A 16,236-nucleotide genomic window follows, 5' to 3' on the forward strand; every position below is an offset into this window, starting at 1 on the left:
TGCCGAATCTTTCCCTCTGTTTACAGCATTAACTGTACTGAGCTTTAACTGAATCATTACCATCTCTGTTTGCGCTTCCATTTCTTTCTCCCTCCTTTACCATATGGTTTTGACCGCTGTTTTATCCTAACAACTCACCTTTTGCTGTCATGATTCCACCCCCCTTATGCAAAACCCCATCCATCTGATTCTGATCAGATGGTCCAGGTTTGAGGAGTCACTGCTACAGTTCATGGTGAACTGGTGTTTAACCCATGTCCCATAAGTGGGTTTAGGAGATGCCACTGTTTCCTGCTGCCGTTCTTGTTGGTTTGATCATTAAGAAAGCATGTCTCCTTTACACTGCTCTCCAGAGAACTATGTAAGAGAGAGAGAGAGAGAGAGAGCATTATATGTAGCTCATCTTATCGAGTTACCAAAGAAACACTGCAATCTTGTAAGAGGTAAAACCACAAAGATCATAAATATCTCTCTCTCTCTCTCTCTCTCTTTAGTAGCTCCGTCTGCCAAACTTAAAAGTGCAGCAGGAACACCATAACTTTTCTCTCTTTAAGTACCACTCTTGCCTCATTCTCTTCCCCTTTGTAGACCCTTGTTGTCTCGCTCTCTACAGCGCGCGCGCGCACACACCCACACAAATGAAGGCCAATGGCTTCCTATGCCGGTCGCATGTTGATGCAGTTTGCATTCCCGGGGATCCACGGTCGATGATCATGCCACGGCGGCCGGACAGGACGCTGGCGGAGCACTCGAGGCTCGTCGACTTGAAGTACTCGCGCCTCGTCGACTCCCGGAGATTCAACTCCGGCGAACGAAGCCGCGCAGTCACCCTTCCAATGGTCACAAAGAAGCAAAGAGAACCAAGGCCTGCTAAGACCACCACTGCCACCGGTACTGTCCCCTCCCGTCCTCCTTCCAATGACCATGTCTTCCAGGTAAAACCTTCCTGCTCGTTAGCCTTCTACCTTTCGTGCCATGTAAGCAGCTTATTCTATGTTCTTCTTCAAACTCAGATGCAATCTAAGGGAAGAGAGAAAAAAGTTAGATTTAGAATAGGAGGATCAGTATGAGCTACAGAGAGTACAAATACCAACACTGATATAATGATACTATATTCTTTCTTGCGGAGGAGACACAGGCAGTAGTGGACCACTTGTGTGTCCCCCTTCTCTATGGATAATTTTCACAGTTACATTCATCCATAAACACCAAACTATTGTTTTGTCTTGATCCGCTACAAATATTCTTCTTTTGTTTTTCTCTTCTGATCCTTCGTTTCTATTTGACAGGTGGTGGTCATGAGAGTTTCGATCCACTGCCAAGGTTGTGCAGGAAAAGTAAGGAAGCACATCTCTAAAATGGAAGGTATGTATGTGTGTATGCACATATATGTGCACTCCGAAAGAAAAAGGATTTTGTCTATTGTTCTGCGTTAATATTCCCATCTACTGAACTTTTTCTGACAACTAAATCTGACAGGTGTGACATCCTTCAGCATAGATCTGGAATCCAAGAGGGTAATAGTGATGGGACATGTGTCCCCGGTGGGGGTCCTGGAGAGCATATCAAAGGTGAAGAAGGCCGAGTTGTGGCCTTGCTGAATTGCGCTTGGAGTCTCTCTTTTCCGTGATAAGATGGATCATGCCTTTTCTTTCTTTAGCTATGTTTGGTTGTCCGTGTTGTGGCTTTAGCATGGAAGAAAATGTGCCCCGATTGGTGATGCATAGTGAGTGTTCCAAGTTCCATGATTTCCTTAGACCTCATGTTACTGTACCGTTGTACATTACTTGATTGAACCATGTTTTACCCTAATATGTGGCCATCGATCTAGTATTATTGATCAACACCAAAATATAAAGTTTAATTGCTGTCCTTCTGAGGACCACTGTCTGTCGTTTCAGGACCACCTGATCATGATGAACATATATATATATATATATATATATATATATATATATATATATATATATATACATATGTGTATATATATTACTGCTGTGTGATTTCACCTTTCAGTAGTATTTAGGGTTGGTAGTTGCAGGGGAGTGCTTTGGGCACCAAAAACTCTGTGGCAAGTGAGGTGGTCCGGCGACTTTTTGATTGTGGTGGGGTTGATGGCATGGTGGCGTGGAGTGAGAACAGTGTACGTCAGCTTGGGAAATGGCAATGATCCTCCACTCATGGCAGTGGCAACTGACCACCAACCTTTTGGGCACCACTTCAGTGGGTGGCCAGTCCTTTGATTTAGCTACCAACAGTGTGGAATGGGCTGTTTCTGCTTTCATATCATATTGTTGTGAAGCAATATTTTCAGCTGAGTTTTAGTGTTTTCTTGGTGTAGATTCTTTCTCTTTTGTTTCTTCTCGTCTTCTTCTGATTCCCTCAGAGAAGTAATAATGTTTTCAGTTGGTGTCTGTATTCTCGCTATAGTTTCTTTCTTTACTGTTTCTCTTACCTCCCTTTCAACTTCTTCTGATATATATATATATATATATATATATATATATATATATATATATATATATATATACACACACACACATATTGTATTTCTGAAAAGGAGCAATGTTTTTGAGTTTGACTTCTCTTTGTTTTTGTTGTACTTTCTTTCTTTACTTGTTTCTCCGACTTCTTCAACTTCTGGTATGTGTGTATACATAAATGCTTCTGAGAAATCTTCTCTTTTCCCTCATGTTTTCGGTTTAGTTTCTCCATATTATTGCTGTAGTTTTTTCCTCTGTTGTTTCTCTTACTTTCCCAACTTCTGATATGTGTAGATACATTCAAGTCTTCCCTTTTCCTCAAAGAAGAGGCAAAGTTTTCGGTTTGGTTTCTCTATCTTCTTCTTGTAGTTTCTTTCTTTACTGCTTCTCTTTCTTCTCAACTTCTTCTGATGCTTTTGAGGATGAGACAGAAGGTGAGAAATAAAGTGGGCATAGATCGACAGTAAAAGCTTGTTGACAGTATGGTGATATGCATTTGAGCAAGCAAGAAGAGAAAAAGTTCAAACTGTGCATGAAACGTGCATGGTAACACCACTGCTCGGTTAGATGGTGATTTGAAAGCAATGTACACTTTTCTCTCTTAGGATGAGAATTTAGTGCCCCATGCAAAGCTGGCCATTGAAAGTTCATACTGTACACTTTCGGGAAAACAATTCATAATATTCTGATGCCAACTATATATATATATATATATATATATATATATATATATATATAAGTATGACAATATTGGGAATTAAGACAGATATTCTAAGAATTTTTTATTGTTAAGAAAACAATACAAAGTGTTGCCATTGGCTAAGCTTTATCCTTTCCTAATTATCGACATAAGATTGCATAAATTGATACTCTCTAAATTTTATATTAAAAGCACACTCAATTAACAAGTATTAATGTAATCTTGTAAATGTGAAATATATGAATGAGATTTTATTTCGTTACTGTAGATTTTAAGATGTTCTGTTTTAGTCAACTATTTGGTCTAACTCATTGGACGAATGATGAATAAAAAGAGATGAAGTTCGACGCGAATCTTAAAGTTTGATGCACGTAGATGCAGTCATAGAAATGGATCCGCAGGCTCGCTTTTGATCGAACGGTCAAGTAAGATTTCTCCAATCTTGAATGCTCACAACGCCCACAAAGGTACCTCTTCGTCGCATCTCAGTTCTCGAAGTCATATCGAACGGATTCACTTGTCCCTTTCGAATCCCAAACCCTCGATGTTTTCTTTAGCTCCCTGAATCCTCTCTCACCCAAATCCAAAACGAACGAATGGCTCTCGCCCTCTTTCGCCTCTTCCTCACCCCGTTCCGGCGGACCAATACCAAGTCCCGCCGCCCAAATCTCCTAAACCCTAAACTCCCTAAGCTCTTCTCCTCGCCCAAATCCCTAATCACCCATTCCAAAACCCTGGTTTCTTCGCTCTCCACCACAGGTTTTCCGCTTCTCCTTAGCTCTCCCTCTTCCTCCGCCTGCAAATCTAACCTTTTTCCCGTTTTCTTTGTTCTAGGCAAAACCCTAATTCTCACCGAAGACGAGCGCTTTGGGTCCGAGGACGCGGGCAGGAATGAGGCGTCCCCAGGTTGGGGGACGATCGCAGCGATTGTTACCTCCATGGGCGGTGGTTCGGCAGCCGTCGGCATCGTCCGGCTGTCTGGTCCGACGGCGGTGGACGTCGCAGCAAAGGTGTTCCGGCCTGCGACGACGTCCAAGGAAGGGTCTCGTGTGGTTTCCTGGAGGCCTAGAAGCCACTTTGTGGAGTATGGTTTCGTCTTGGACCGGAAGGGAAATGTCATTGACGAGGTACTTGCCATTGTATTAGTTGGTTTTTAATGCTATTTAGAATGAGACAATTGTTGGCTTCTGTTGCAACCATCGCATTTTTCAGTTGAGCTTTGATTGTTACTAAGTTATGTTCATTCATTTTGTTTTCAGTGTTTACAATGCGCCCATATCATTTCGCACTTATGTGATCCCTATGTTTATTGCTTGTGATCCTTGGGCATGTAACCGACAACTCATAGTCGTTATTGTGAGAAACACAAAAAATTCTATTGTCATCCTGCAGATGCATTCAGAAATCTCAGCCGTGAAAATGATTGTTAATTTTTAGCTGCAGAAACCCTACTGTATTCTTCTGCTACAATAGGGGAAAATTGGATAAAGAAGTTACTATTTGTGTTCTTTCAAGCTAATTTCATTTTTCGCTGTTAATGGATGTTAAACAATTGATTATTTTTCTCTGGACATCATTTTTTAAAATTGATTATGCAATAGTTTTTATACGATCGTTTTATTGTGATAAAATTAAAAAAAAATCAAATCTAGAATCGACATGGGTTTTATTTTTATAATAATCAGTTGCTTGAGTAATAACAGTTACATGTCTTCGTGCAGCATATATTGACCACATTTATTTCTTCTTCCAATAGTTAATTGTTTCTAAGTGCACCTTTTTGTACCATTCTGCATTTAATTTACAATGACTTCTGTTAGGTCCTTGCAATTCCTATGTTGGCACCAAGATCTTATACCAGAGAAGATGTGGTTGAGCTCCAGTGTCATGGAACTGATGTATGCTTGAACCGAGTATTAAGAGCCTGCCTAGAGGCTGGGGCAAGGCTTGCGGAACCTGGTTGGTTTCTTACTTTATGTAGCTTTTTTTTTATTTGTCCAGAGTTCATAGGCTTATAGTACATGGCAAGTTAGTCTAGCATTTGGCTGTAAAGGAAGAAATTTGTTAAAATTATCTCCTTTAGATTTTCATAATTTTCTTGTCAGGTCAATTTTCATATCAAACTTGCTCTGTTGGACTCAACCAAGAAGTTCCTTTCACCTTACTCTGGTCTTTGGAAGCATATCTTCTTGTTTAAAATCACAACTGTAGCAAATTGCTTGGCCTGTGTCTGTATCTAAAATCCTAGTTCCATTGATAGGCAGAGTTGAAATTCCTCGAGTGGCTATACCTGTGATTATTCTCCTTAAATTGAGTTGAACAGTTGCTGCAACTTTTTCCTGAAAGACAGAAATATTAAATCCTGTGCTTCTTGTGTAGAGAGGAAGCTGTATGTTTGGAAGTTTTATCCTAATTTATGTTTCCTTTTTTCCCAATTGGTAATTAATTTATTGGTCTTTATATGATTTTGCTGATCGAAGTGTATTGTGTTTTACTTAGGGGAGTTCACCCTTCGTGCTTTTCTTAATGGACGCTTGGACCTATCTCAGGCCGAAAATGTTGGAAAATTGATAGCAGCAAAGTCTGTGGCTGCAGCAGAGTCTGCATTGGCTGGTATACAGGTATATATTTAGTTACATTAGTTCATAATATAAATTGTATAAAGCAGAGAGATGTTTGTTTGATTTTGTGTTGCAAAACTGCAATTTCCTGATGGTATAATAAAGCATCTAGTCATTAGCTATGAAATAATGATTGAAATATATTCTTTTGCAGGGAGGCTTCTCGTACCTGGTCAAATCACTGAGAAAGAAGTGTATCGAGCTGCTTACAGAAATTGAGGCACGCTTAGACTTTGATGATGAATTGCCACCTCTAGACCCTAAAGTTCTGGTAAATCAGATTGATGATATGTGGAATACTCTCCAACAAGCGATGGATACAGCTAACTATGACAAACTTTTGCAGTCTGGTCTCCAGGTATTTCATTTTTGGTCAATTTGCTAAATGTTTATCTTGTTGTCTATTTTAAGAAACACAATCTCTCTACTTGCTGTCTTCTTTTGACTTTCATTCAAGATTTTGCATTAAGCTTAAAACTTAAAAAAAAAATTGATGTTGTGATTTCGTTTTTAGTAGATATACATGTATATGGTTTTGCATTGGGTCTTACTCTGATCACATATGAGTAGGATATATCTTAGATAAAGTTGGATATATTATTTGGACCTGCAATGTAGCAGTACATATCTATTTCTAGAGATCCTTCGTATGCTTGTCATTGTATTAGAAGTTATCTACCACCTTGCTGTGAGGGGCATTTCGTTATCTGTCCTGTCCGTATGAGCTCTGCATGAGTGTATATTTTAACTTTGTTTCTTTTATTTTACTTTGTCTTGTTCCAAGACTGTTACATGGTGATTTGCAGATAGCAATCATTGGCCGGCCAAATGTTGGGAAGTCAAGCTTGCTCAATGCTTGGAGCAAAGTAAGTTATACCATCTTTGTCAGTTGAGTGCAGAGAATAATGCATGTTTCTTGCTGCTGTATTTTATGTAGTATTATGTTGCTCATATTAGTCATCTTTTTGTCATAAAGTTGCCCATAGTCTCAAGTTACATTATGAAATTTGCTAAACCTGAATTCCATTTAAAGTGCTGAAAGCCTCAGAGCTAGATCTTTTTGCATAAATATGCTTTCATGACTAACTTTGATTGTTTACATATACAACTAAAAATTACTTATATTTTAGGACTTTGTTCAAGTGTAAATGTGCAATTCTAAACTTCTGCAAGAGAGTGTTTCCAAAGTCCCTAATGGAGCTGGATTCACTAAGTTAGCATATTGAAGAAAAATAACTTATGAATAAAAAACTAAGTACCAAAGACAAAAATGGTGGAAATATAAGAAAAAAATTAGGAAACCCATGAAACCTAGCGTTAGACCACTACAAAGTCAAGGTAAAAGTAAGGGTTTTGTTGTCACATTTTGTTGTATTAAACAACTAGTATTTCTATGGTAGTCACAACTTTGACACATGTATAAATGCAGGAGCTAAAACATTTTGATTAATTACAGATGAAAGTCTGTAGAAGGAAAACCAGAAGGAGATATTAACCACTAAACTTAAGGCCTGAAGAAAAAAAAGAACAATTTGTAATGGGGAAGTTGCCTATAAAATCTTTCTGCTTGCTTCTACCATATATGGATGGATGAAGTGGGGAGCTTGGATGAAGATGGGAGATCAGACTTATCAGAGGGTATGAGAATTAGGAAGTTGAAAGGGGTCATTGATGTACTCTCTCTCAAAATGTGAAAATCCTGAATCAGATTGGCTGGATTGCTCAATTGGTCTAGTTTCTGCTTGGATTTGAAAATTTCTTAATCTAGATCGGTGTATTCTGGTTGATTACTGCCAATCTGCTGCTGGAACTGGCAGTTTAGGTACTTCCATCTTGAGAAACTTCTATGTGGTACTCATTTATTGTCGTCTTGGTGAGTTGTGATGATAATATCATAGTATTGCTTGCAGCGATTTTATGGATCATAATAGCCACAAGTATTCTCTATGATGTGTTAGAATGTTGCATTGGCATATTAGACTTAGAAAGTAACTTTTTGCCCTGGATCAATTTTCTCTCTCTGCAATCTTAAACTTTACTCTGTTGTTTGTGATCTCTATGCCTGAATTTTCATTACACATTTGTTATGTTTTACACAGTATCAACGATGCTTTCTAGAATCCATATGATCTCAGGAATTCTCTGGTATGTTCTTAGCATTTTGGGAGGGATAAAGATCTCAAACCAAAGGGACAGGAATTAAACTTAATTCTCTGTGAGTATTGGAAGTTAAAATTTTGACCAATATGGGCATCCTTAAAGTGAGATTCTGTAAACATCTACATTGTGTATACAACTACATAGTAAGACCAATAAAAGAAAACATTGGAACAAACAAATGAAAGCACTGCCAATGTGCTTAATGTGTTATCATTAATCATAAAGCTTAAGTGTTCTTAAGTGGTTAGTTATGATGACTCATGCATACCTGTGACGCTCCTCATCTAAAACCTGAATTTTTCTTGGGTTTACTAGATATGGAATAGGAAAATTTTAATCATTATATGTTGTAAGCGGGTACTAAAAGAAGTAAAAGCTGATTATATCACTATAGTTGATGACTGGATTGAGATCTTGACAAGAACTGATGTTTCTACCTTGTTACCAATTTTTGGATTCATCTGGCTTGTGTTTATTATGATTAAAATATTCTCATGATCAAATTTTTTGTGTCACATCAGGAGTTAGACACTTGATGGTTCCTAGAACTATTCATTCATTCGTTTATTTCTCTTTCTTGTGTCTCTTTGTGTATGCAAATCTGTGTTTTCTGTCTGTTGTAATTTGTCTTATTAAATTCTTAATGTTCTGTAATAGCATGCAGAGTGACAGAGCTATAGTTACTGATATTGCTGGAACGACGAGAGATGTTATAGAAGCCAGTATTACTGTTAAGGGTATTCCTGTTACTCTTCTTGATACCGCTGGCATCAGAGAAACCGATGATCTTGTAGAAAAAATTGGTAAGTGTATCATCTTTGTTTTCTCACAGAAAAATGCAAATTAGCTTCGTACACTTCTGCAAATTTTTTATACTGAAGAGGAAAGAGGCTAAAAGGGGTTACCCTTATTTTTTTCATGCATGAAGGTGTAAAGAGATCAGAATCTGCTGCCCTGGCTGCAGATGTGATAATTATGGTGACAAGTGCGGTTGATGGGTGGACTGAGGATGATAGGACACTTATTGAACACATTCGAAAGAATCAGGTTTTCATATGCCACATTTTATATTATTGTTGGAAGATCAAATGATTGGCGACATGTAGGACTAGTATGGAAAAAATAAGTGATGAAAACTTTGCAAGCCAGTGCTTTCTGATGGATTTGCGTTTTTCTTCATATATGAACAGCGATGGAATTAAAATTAGATAATAAAACAAGTTGCTAAAGTAATCATTTTATGTGTTGTTTACAAATTTATCATTTTTTAGTTGTGACAATATGTTATTACAATTTTGACCCTTGTCTTTGATATTTTGTGCTGCCAATGCTGCTATGCTATTTTAAATTTTTTTAAATTGTTGAAGTTTTGGAGAAATGCAGCTTATAGGTGGTGTAGTGCTTGCTAGATTATGAAATCTGATTCATTTAAGGTAAATAATCTTATGTCGCTGATGCCAAGGAAAATAACTTTTAATGATTTTGGTTATTGTGTGTGTTCTAATGCTCAAATTAATGTGTAGATGTTGTCAGGAACAGTAAATTGAGTTTCAAATGAACTTTGAAAGCATTGTCTCATTAATGCTGAGCAAAATTCAGAATGTAAAAGGTTGGTAAACATGTATCAGTTGATATTGAGGAAATTGAAATTAGTTGTTTTAAAAATTAGTTAATCAGTGTATTATCGTAATGTTGAAAATATATAGTTGAGTCACCAACATCATTGCTGATGTTAGTGAGTCTACTGAATTGGATATATATGCAAAATTCAAATTCATCATTTAAGAAATAATTTGATCAAATCACTAGTGTGTTTCTACATATACTTGATGTAATCAAGCATGAGACAGTGATGTCATTCACTTGTCATATGCTTCAGTACATGTTTTTGTTTCCAAATAGTGGTGTAGAGGTGGTCATCCTCTTGCTATGTTTAATTAGATATCTGGAATTCATCACATTGATCACATGTTCCACTTTATGTTACATTTCTAGGTGTCTCTGTTCTATGGTATTAGCTTTAATTTATACTGGATTTTCCACTTTTTATGCACCCTTCTATTATTGTTTCCTTTGTTGAGTTCTGTCACTTAGCTGATGCAAAAAACAAATAAGCTGACTATTTTCTTCTTTTGATAATAGAACTCAGCAGGTTCTGCTGTGCCCATGATACTTGTTATTAATAAGATAGATTGTGCCCCATGTGTTTCAATGCAACAATTTAAGATGGGTACAACCTCCTTCGTGAAGCATATTCAAACATGTGCTGTCAATGGTAAAGGCATTTCGGAACTGGAGAGGGCTGTGCTAGAGGTCAGAGGTTTTGACACAATTCAATTAGGAGGGTCCAGATGGGCAGTTAATCAGGTTAGTATCTAAACAATTTGCTGTTTTTCATTCTTTTCTTTTACATATATACTGTTTTGTTAACAAATTTTGGTCGACTTTGTTTGTTATTGAACATTTATTCTATAAAACTAGAGAAAGCTTTATACCTGCATACATTTTGTAATTTGAAGAAAAAATGTTTTGAATAATCATGTGTTTTAAAGAACTGTTAATTTCTCTTTGGAGGAGTCAATTTGGAAATCAATTTCTTAATGATTTACCAATGTTGGATAAGTAAGAAATTGCATGATTGTAAATTTCTTCTGTTAGAATTTTTAGCTTTAGGTATAATTTTTCTCAATCCAAATTGGCCATCCATAGGCTTGCAATGATAATTATAAAATTTGCAACCTAGAAAAGTACCAGGTCTTTTACAGTCCTAAGTGATCAAGGTTTTAGTTGCAAAAACAGTCTCTCTCTAGAGCCCGCATTGATTGGATTTTTTGCACTAGGTCTCTCGTTTTAATTATGTATTAGAAAGGTTGTCTGATTGGAACTGATTTATGTGTTATTTAAGATTATATAAGATTTATAGCAGCTATATATTATCTGACTGTGAGTTATTTTTTATGACTTAAACAGAGGCAATTTGAGCAGCTGCTCAGAGCCCAAGAGTCTCTATCCAGATTGAAATTATCAATAAGTGAGGAATTGCCCATGGATTTTTGGACGATAGACTTGAGGGAAGCGGCATTGGCCCTTGGGGAAATAAGTGGGGAGAACATATCTGAAGAAGTGTTATCAAACATATTTGGCAAGTTTTGCATTGGCAAGTGATCCACTGGTGAGGTTGTATTTGTTGCATTTTTTCGGTATATGACTATCTACAATTTTGCCTTTCACACAGTTCAGCAAATTTTAAGACACTGTTATGAAATTTGTGTGTGACTCTAAATTTTGGGCCGAATAACTTTGACATGTCTTGTCAAGACATCCAAATTAGTTTGCCTAAAGAACATTACTGAGATTGGAGATCGGGATGCATCCGTGTGAATTTATGATAAGAGGATGGCACATGTCATCCCTGTGAGAATGTGGTGGCAACATAGGAGAGGTTCTGAGCATCAGCTGGATTTGAAATATGGTGGAAGTCAATCATTTTTCCCAACATATGCAATACCGGTGTTGGAAGCGATGTATGTCAGTCGGATAACTAGTCCACTGTAAACATTTTCTTTTACATAAGTATTTCTATTATTTAGTGGGAGGCTGCTAAAGTCCAGTGTATAAATGTTATTTAGCAGTTGCAATTTTTTATGTAAAAATGAAACAAAGGAAATGATACATTATTCTGTTGTTGTTCTTTTGCTCCCAGTCATGTTATAAACTTTGCAGCTAAAATTTATTACATGCTGTAGATGTTGGGCAGATAGTTCATTTTGAGTGGAGGTACAAATTTGTTTTCTTGTACAGGTGCACATCTAAAAATTAGGCTGGCTCATGCTTATATACAGGTGCCCAAGGAAAAGAAAGAAGCATGTTGGATACCTAATCCCTCAGCTGTCAAGAGAGTACATTGACCAAGCAGTGCACAACTTTGTACAGTATTTGTATGGATGAGAGCAATAGTAGAGAACAGGACAACAATGAAGTGGATGGATAGCTACTTATGAATGTTTGGTTAAGACCAGCTGAAGTTGAACCATGGAACAATATTACATCACAAGTATCCAGCCCCAGATGATGCTAAGGTGAGATTTTCAATACATGAAAAGGCCAGATGATGCTAAGGTGAGATTTCCTTCCAATAGTAACCCTGTGCTGTACTGTAATCTCTTGCTCCAAAGCATGTGCAAATCAAAATTTAATCCAGGCTAATAATTGGACTAATAACAAGTTGCGGTGGTAGATTTTGTCCTGGTGATATCATTATCGAAAATTTTGGCTCAATAATTATAGTTGTGGATAAGATTAATCAGGAACATAGCAGTGCATGATAAGGGAAATCAAATAGTTTCCAGTCTCAGATGAAAGGCCATGAAAAGGCCATGGCTAGCATCCATTTTCAATACATGAAAGAAATCAAATAGTTTCCAGCCCCAGATGATGCTAAGGTGAGATTTCCTTCCAATAGTAACCCTGTGCTGTACTGTAATAGCAGAATCTCTTGCTCCAAAGCATGTGCAAATCAAAATTTAATCCAGGCTAATAATTGGACTAATAACAAGTTGCGGTGGTAGATTTTGTCCTGGTGATATCATTATCGAAAACTTTGGCTCAATAATTGTAGTTGTGGATAAGATTAATCAGGAACATAGCAGTGCATGATAAGGGAAATCAAATAGTTTCCAGTCCCAGATGAAAGGCCATGAAAAGGCCATGGCTAGCATCCATTTTCAATACATGAAAGAAATCAAATAGTTTCCAGCCCCAGATGATGCTAAGGTGAGATTTCCTTCCAATAGTAACCCTGTGCTGTACTGTAATAGCAGAATCTCTTGCTCCAAAGCATGTGCAAATCAAAATTTAATCCAGGCTAACAATTGGACTAATAACAAGTTGCGGTGGTAGATTTTGTCCTGGTGATATCATTATCGAAAACTTTGGCTCAATAATTGTAGTTGTGGATAAGATTAATCAGGAACATAGCAGTGCATGATAAGGGAAATCAAATAGTTTCCAGTCCCAGATGAAAGGCCATGAAAAGGCCATGGCTAGCATCCATTTTCAATACATGAAAGAAATCAAATAGTTTCCAGCCCCAGATGATGCTAAGGTGAGATTTCCTTCCAATAGTAACCCTGTGCTGTACTGTAATAGCAGAATCTCTTGCTCCAAAGCATGTGCAAATCAAAATTTAATCCAGGCTAACAATTGGACTAATAACAAGTTGCGGTGGTAGATTTTGTCCTGGTGATATCATTATCGAAAACTTTGGCTCAATAATTGTAGTTGTGGATAAGATTAATCAGGAACATAGCAGTGCATGATAAGGGAAGATGTTCTTGAGACTAGAGCAGTTCAGATTTCACACCGTGGCTGTCAACGAGGGCTGACCTCAGTGATATTTCCAGCGGAGAAGAATCCATGCACATCTTGCCAGCAGTCAGCTTCTTGTCTTGAGGTCCTTTGTTTTGATACACATGAAGCTTTAAGTTGATAGGAATCATTGTCTCTTCATCAGATAGAAGGGGCAGTGTGTTCGGTTGTTAACTTGGTCACCAACCTATTGCTGCCCAAATGAAATTGCATTATCATCGAAAGGCAGATAATTGTCATTTGGTCTCTTCTAAAGCTCATCCTTGCAACATTCTTACAGAACTCGAGTCAAAGATACAGTCTGTAGCCCGAGACTAAACAATCCACAGTTACAACCTTAAATTAGATGAAGTTGTCAAGGAAGAAGAGAGAGAGAGAGAGAGAGAGAGAGAGAGAAAGAGAGGGCAATTTCCGGTCATGAAACATCTTTAGTACCAAGCCTTCATTAGTGAAACATACTCATCAATTTTCTTTGTAGATATAAAAGACTCAGAGAAAAGCTACATGAATCTAAATCTATGCCTCCCAAGTTCAACCACTCGCTGCATAAAGCCACTAACCATGTGCTCTTGTGTAGAACTTGTTCCTTGAGCAGAGGCTAAAAGGGCTTGTCGTCCTATTCCTTATCCAACCAGCCTAATTAAATCAGGAGTGCATGTCAAGGGTCTCATATAAATGTTTTCTAGATGTTATGATGATTCGTTCGCCAACCATAAATCCAATTCTATATCTCCACTTGCTCAGGTAACTTTGGAGTCATTTGCCTTTAATGAATGCTAGATAGATGATTCTTTTGATTTGGCTGGTGGTGACATTATTTTTTAAGTTGGACCAGTGGAAGAACCCAGCAAATAAATTCATATTAAAGGAGGCACTCAGTCCCCTAACCCTCAACACAAGCAATCTCATGGCCAGACCCAAGTTGAGAAAACTAGATTCATTAGGTTATCAAGAAAACTGGCGTGGCCTCCTCATCCAAGGCAAGTTTTGATGTGAAAAGGGAGACAGTGATCACTGTGGCTGACCTGAAAAAAATGTCTGATGACAAAACCCCTATCATCATTTTATGGCTAGGCTTTACCAACTTGAATAGAGATTGCAATATCTTATGTCATGTAACAAATATTGTAATGCAGTCTAAAGATGACACAGATATGAGATTGCTGCAAGCCACTCTTTTTTCAAATGGGATTGATTATATATAATATCCAGGTGATCGATCAGACCAAAGGAAAAGAAATATGATGCTTTTGGAAGCACTCAGTTGTTCCATTACCTGCATTGTTTCTAGATCTTCACCACTTAATCCAACAAGGCCCCTATGAAGAAATTGATTTTTGTACCTGAAATTTGTGCTATGCTATCACACACAACATTTAGGAGGAATTTTTACAAAAGTAGATTCACTTTGGAGTCCAATCACTATGAACACAAGTAAACAGGATGACACATTCGACAGGAGTGGCTAAACAGTAAGCAAGACATTTCAGAGCACAGTTTGGAATCTCTAATGTTGAAGTTCAATGATGAAGAGTTTTTATGTTTTTAATTGAAGATCAAGGTTAAAAAAATATCACAGAGTTTTCTTTTTCTTTTTCTCTTGTCAAGAGAGGAGCAAGTGCTTTTTGAAATGAGACATACTCTGGTTGAATTCATCAAGTGACTCACATGAAATGCACAAGCAGACAAGGATATATATATATATATATATATTCTGGGACAAACTAATGTTACTGTTACATTACCTCTAAAAGTAAATATATTTTTTGTTTGCTTCAACTGTACCAGAAATTTATGAGAAATAATAGAGAAGAGTTAAGAGAATTTTACTACAGACAATAGAAATAGATTTGATAGCTCCTAATTTAACTAGATATATTATCCTAAAATTGCCGCTTCTTTATGTCTGACATTGATTCCACATAGAGCTGCTCAAAGTTAGAGCTTCTTAACTACACGATAATAATTTTTTTTTATGCTGAAGATTTGGACTACACAGCTTTCAGATGATTCACCGATGCTGGTAATGGTCAAATTATTCGATAAATTTGGAGCTGTAGAAACATGTTGTGATGACACGCATGCTGAGAATGATGCTGGCATTTTTATTTCAGCCAATGTAAGCAGCTACGCCGGAGAGCTGGAAACGTACTGATTTCAGAGATCTTCATATACTCTCTCTCTCTCTCTCTCTCTCTCTCTCTCTCTCTCTCTCACACACACACACACACACACACACACACACGCACACACACATACACACACAGTCACACGTCAAGATGCGTCCCACACCGCACAAACTGACGCTGATCCCACCACGAGATTCCTATTCTCCACCACTCTACTGATAATTTAGTAGGAGCTTTGATGAGTCTTTCTCATGAGGATGATCGCCGGAGATTATTCCATGGCTCACAAGTCATAATGTCATCTTCACATGAGAGCATAGACTTTATATATCTTTTTATTATGATACCCCTCTCTGATTGCTGACGGCCACACAGTTTAGAAGGTAAATGGTGTGCGGCAGATGAACATTAACTATATTTTCTACTTCATCAGTTAGATCTGCACATCAGTTGATGCACAGTTATTTGGTAGATCTGCACATCAGTTGTTTGGTAATTTTTATAGATTAAATAAAATAATATTCCTCGATGGTTGTGTGATTGCCATCAGGGAATTAAACAGGAATACCAATTATATGATCATGTATGTTCTTATGAACATTCTACTAAGTCTCCATGTCAACATCAGGATGAAATGTAATAGAATCACCACAAATCCTTGTTGAAGTCAGCAAAAGAAATGTTTTTCCTCCATCTTCATTCAAACACTTGACTCAATCAAACTGAAAACGTCAGATTGAACCACCAGAAGGAGGAGAATCACTTGACTCATATGA

The 16,236-nt window shown here is 37.4% G+C and overlaps 2 protein-coding genes across 2 annotated transcripts; both read left to right on the top strand.

Annotated features, from left to right (window-relative positions):
• The first annotated feature begins 468 nt into the window (after window positions 1-468).
• Window positions 469-1,879, top strand: LOC135616137 (protein SODIUM POTASSIUM ROOT DEFECTIVE 1-like). Its single transcript, XM_065115319.1, has 3 exons — window positions 469-935; window positions 1,290-1,365; window positions 1,480-1,879. Exons 1-3 carry the CDS (start codon window positions 639-641, stop codon window positions 1,599-1,601), a joined length of 495 nt encoding a protein of 164 aa, XP_064971391.1. The 5' UTR covers window positions 469-638; the 3' UTR covers window positions 1,602-1,879.
• Window positions 1,880-3,670: 1,791 nt separating this feature from the next.
• On the top strand, window positions 3,671-11,194 carry LOC103992101 (uncharacterized). Its single transcript, XM_009411692.3, has 10 exons — window positions 3,671-3,942; window positions 4,018-4,310; window positions 5,004-5,142; window positions 5,683-5,804; window positions 5,959-6,162; window positions 6,611-6,670; window positions 8,629-8,767; window positions 8,893-9,011; window positions 10,107-10,331; window positions 10,935-11,194. Exons 1-10 carry the CDS (start codon window positions 3,780-3,782, stop codon window positions 11,127-11,129), a joined length of 1,659 nt encoding a protein of 552 aa, XP_009409967.2. The 5' UTR covers window positions 3,671-3,779; the 3' UTR covers window positions 11,130-11,194.
• Window positions 11,195-16,236: the final 5,042 nt, after the last annotated feature.

This window comes from Musa acuminata, chromosome BXJ2-7 (genome assembly GCF_036884655.1).
Source record: "Musa acuminata AAA Group cultivar baxijiao chromosome BXJ2-7, Cavendish_Baxijiao_AAA, whole genome shotgun sequence".
NCBI lineage: Eukaryota > Viridiplantae > Streptophyta > Magnoliopsida > Zingiberales > Musaceae > Musa > Musa acuminata.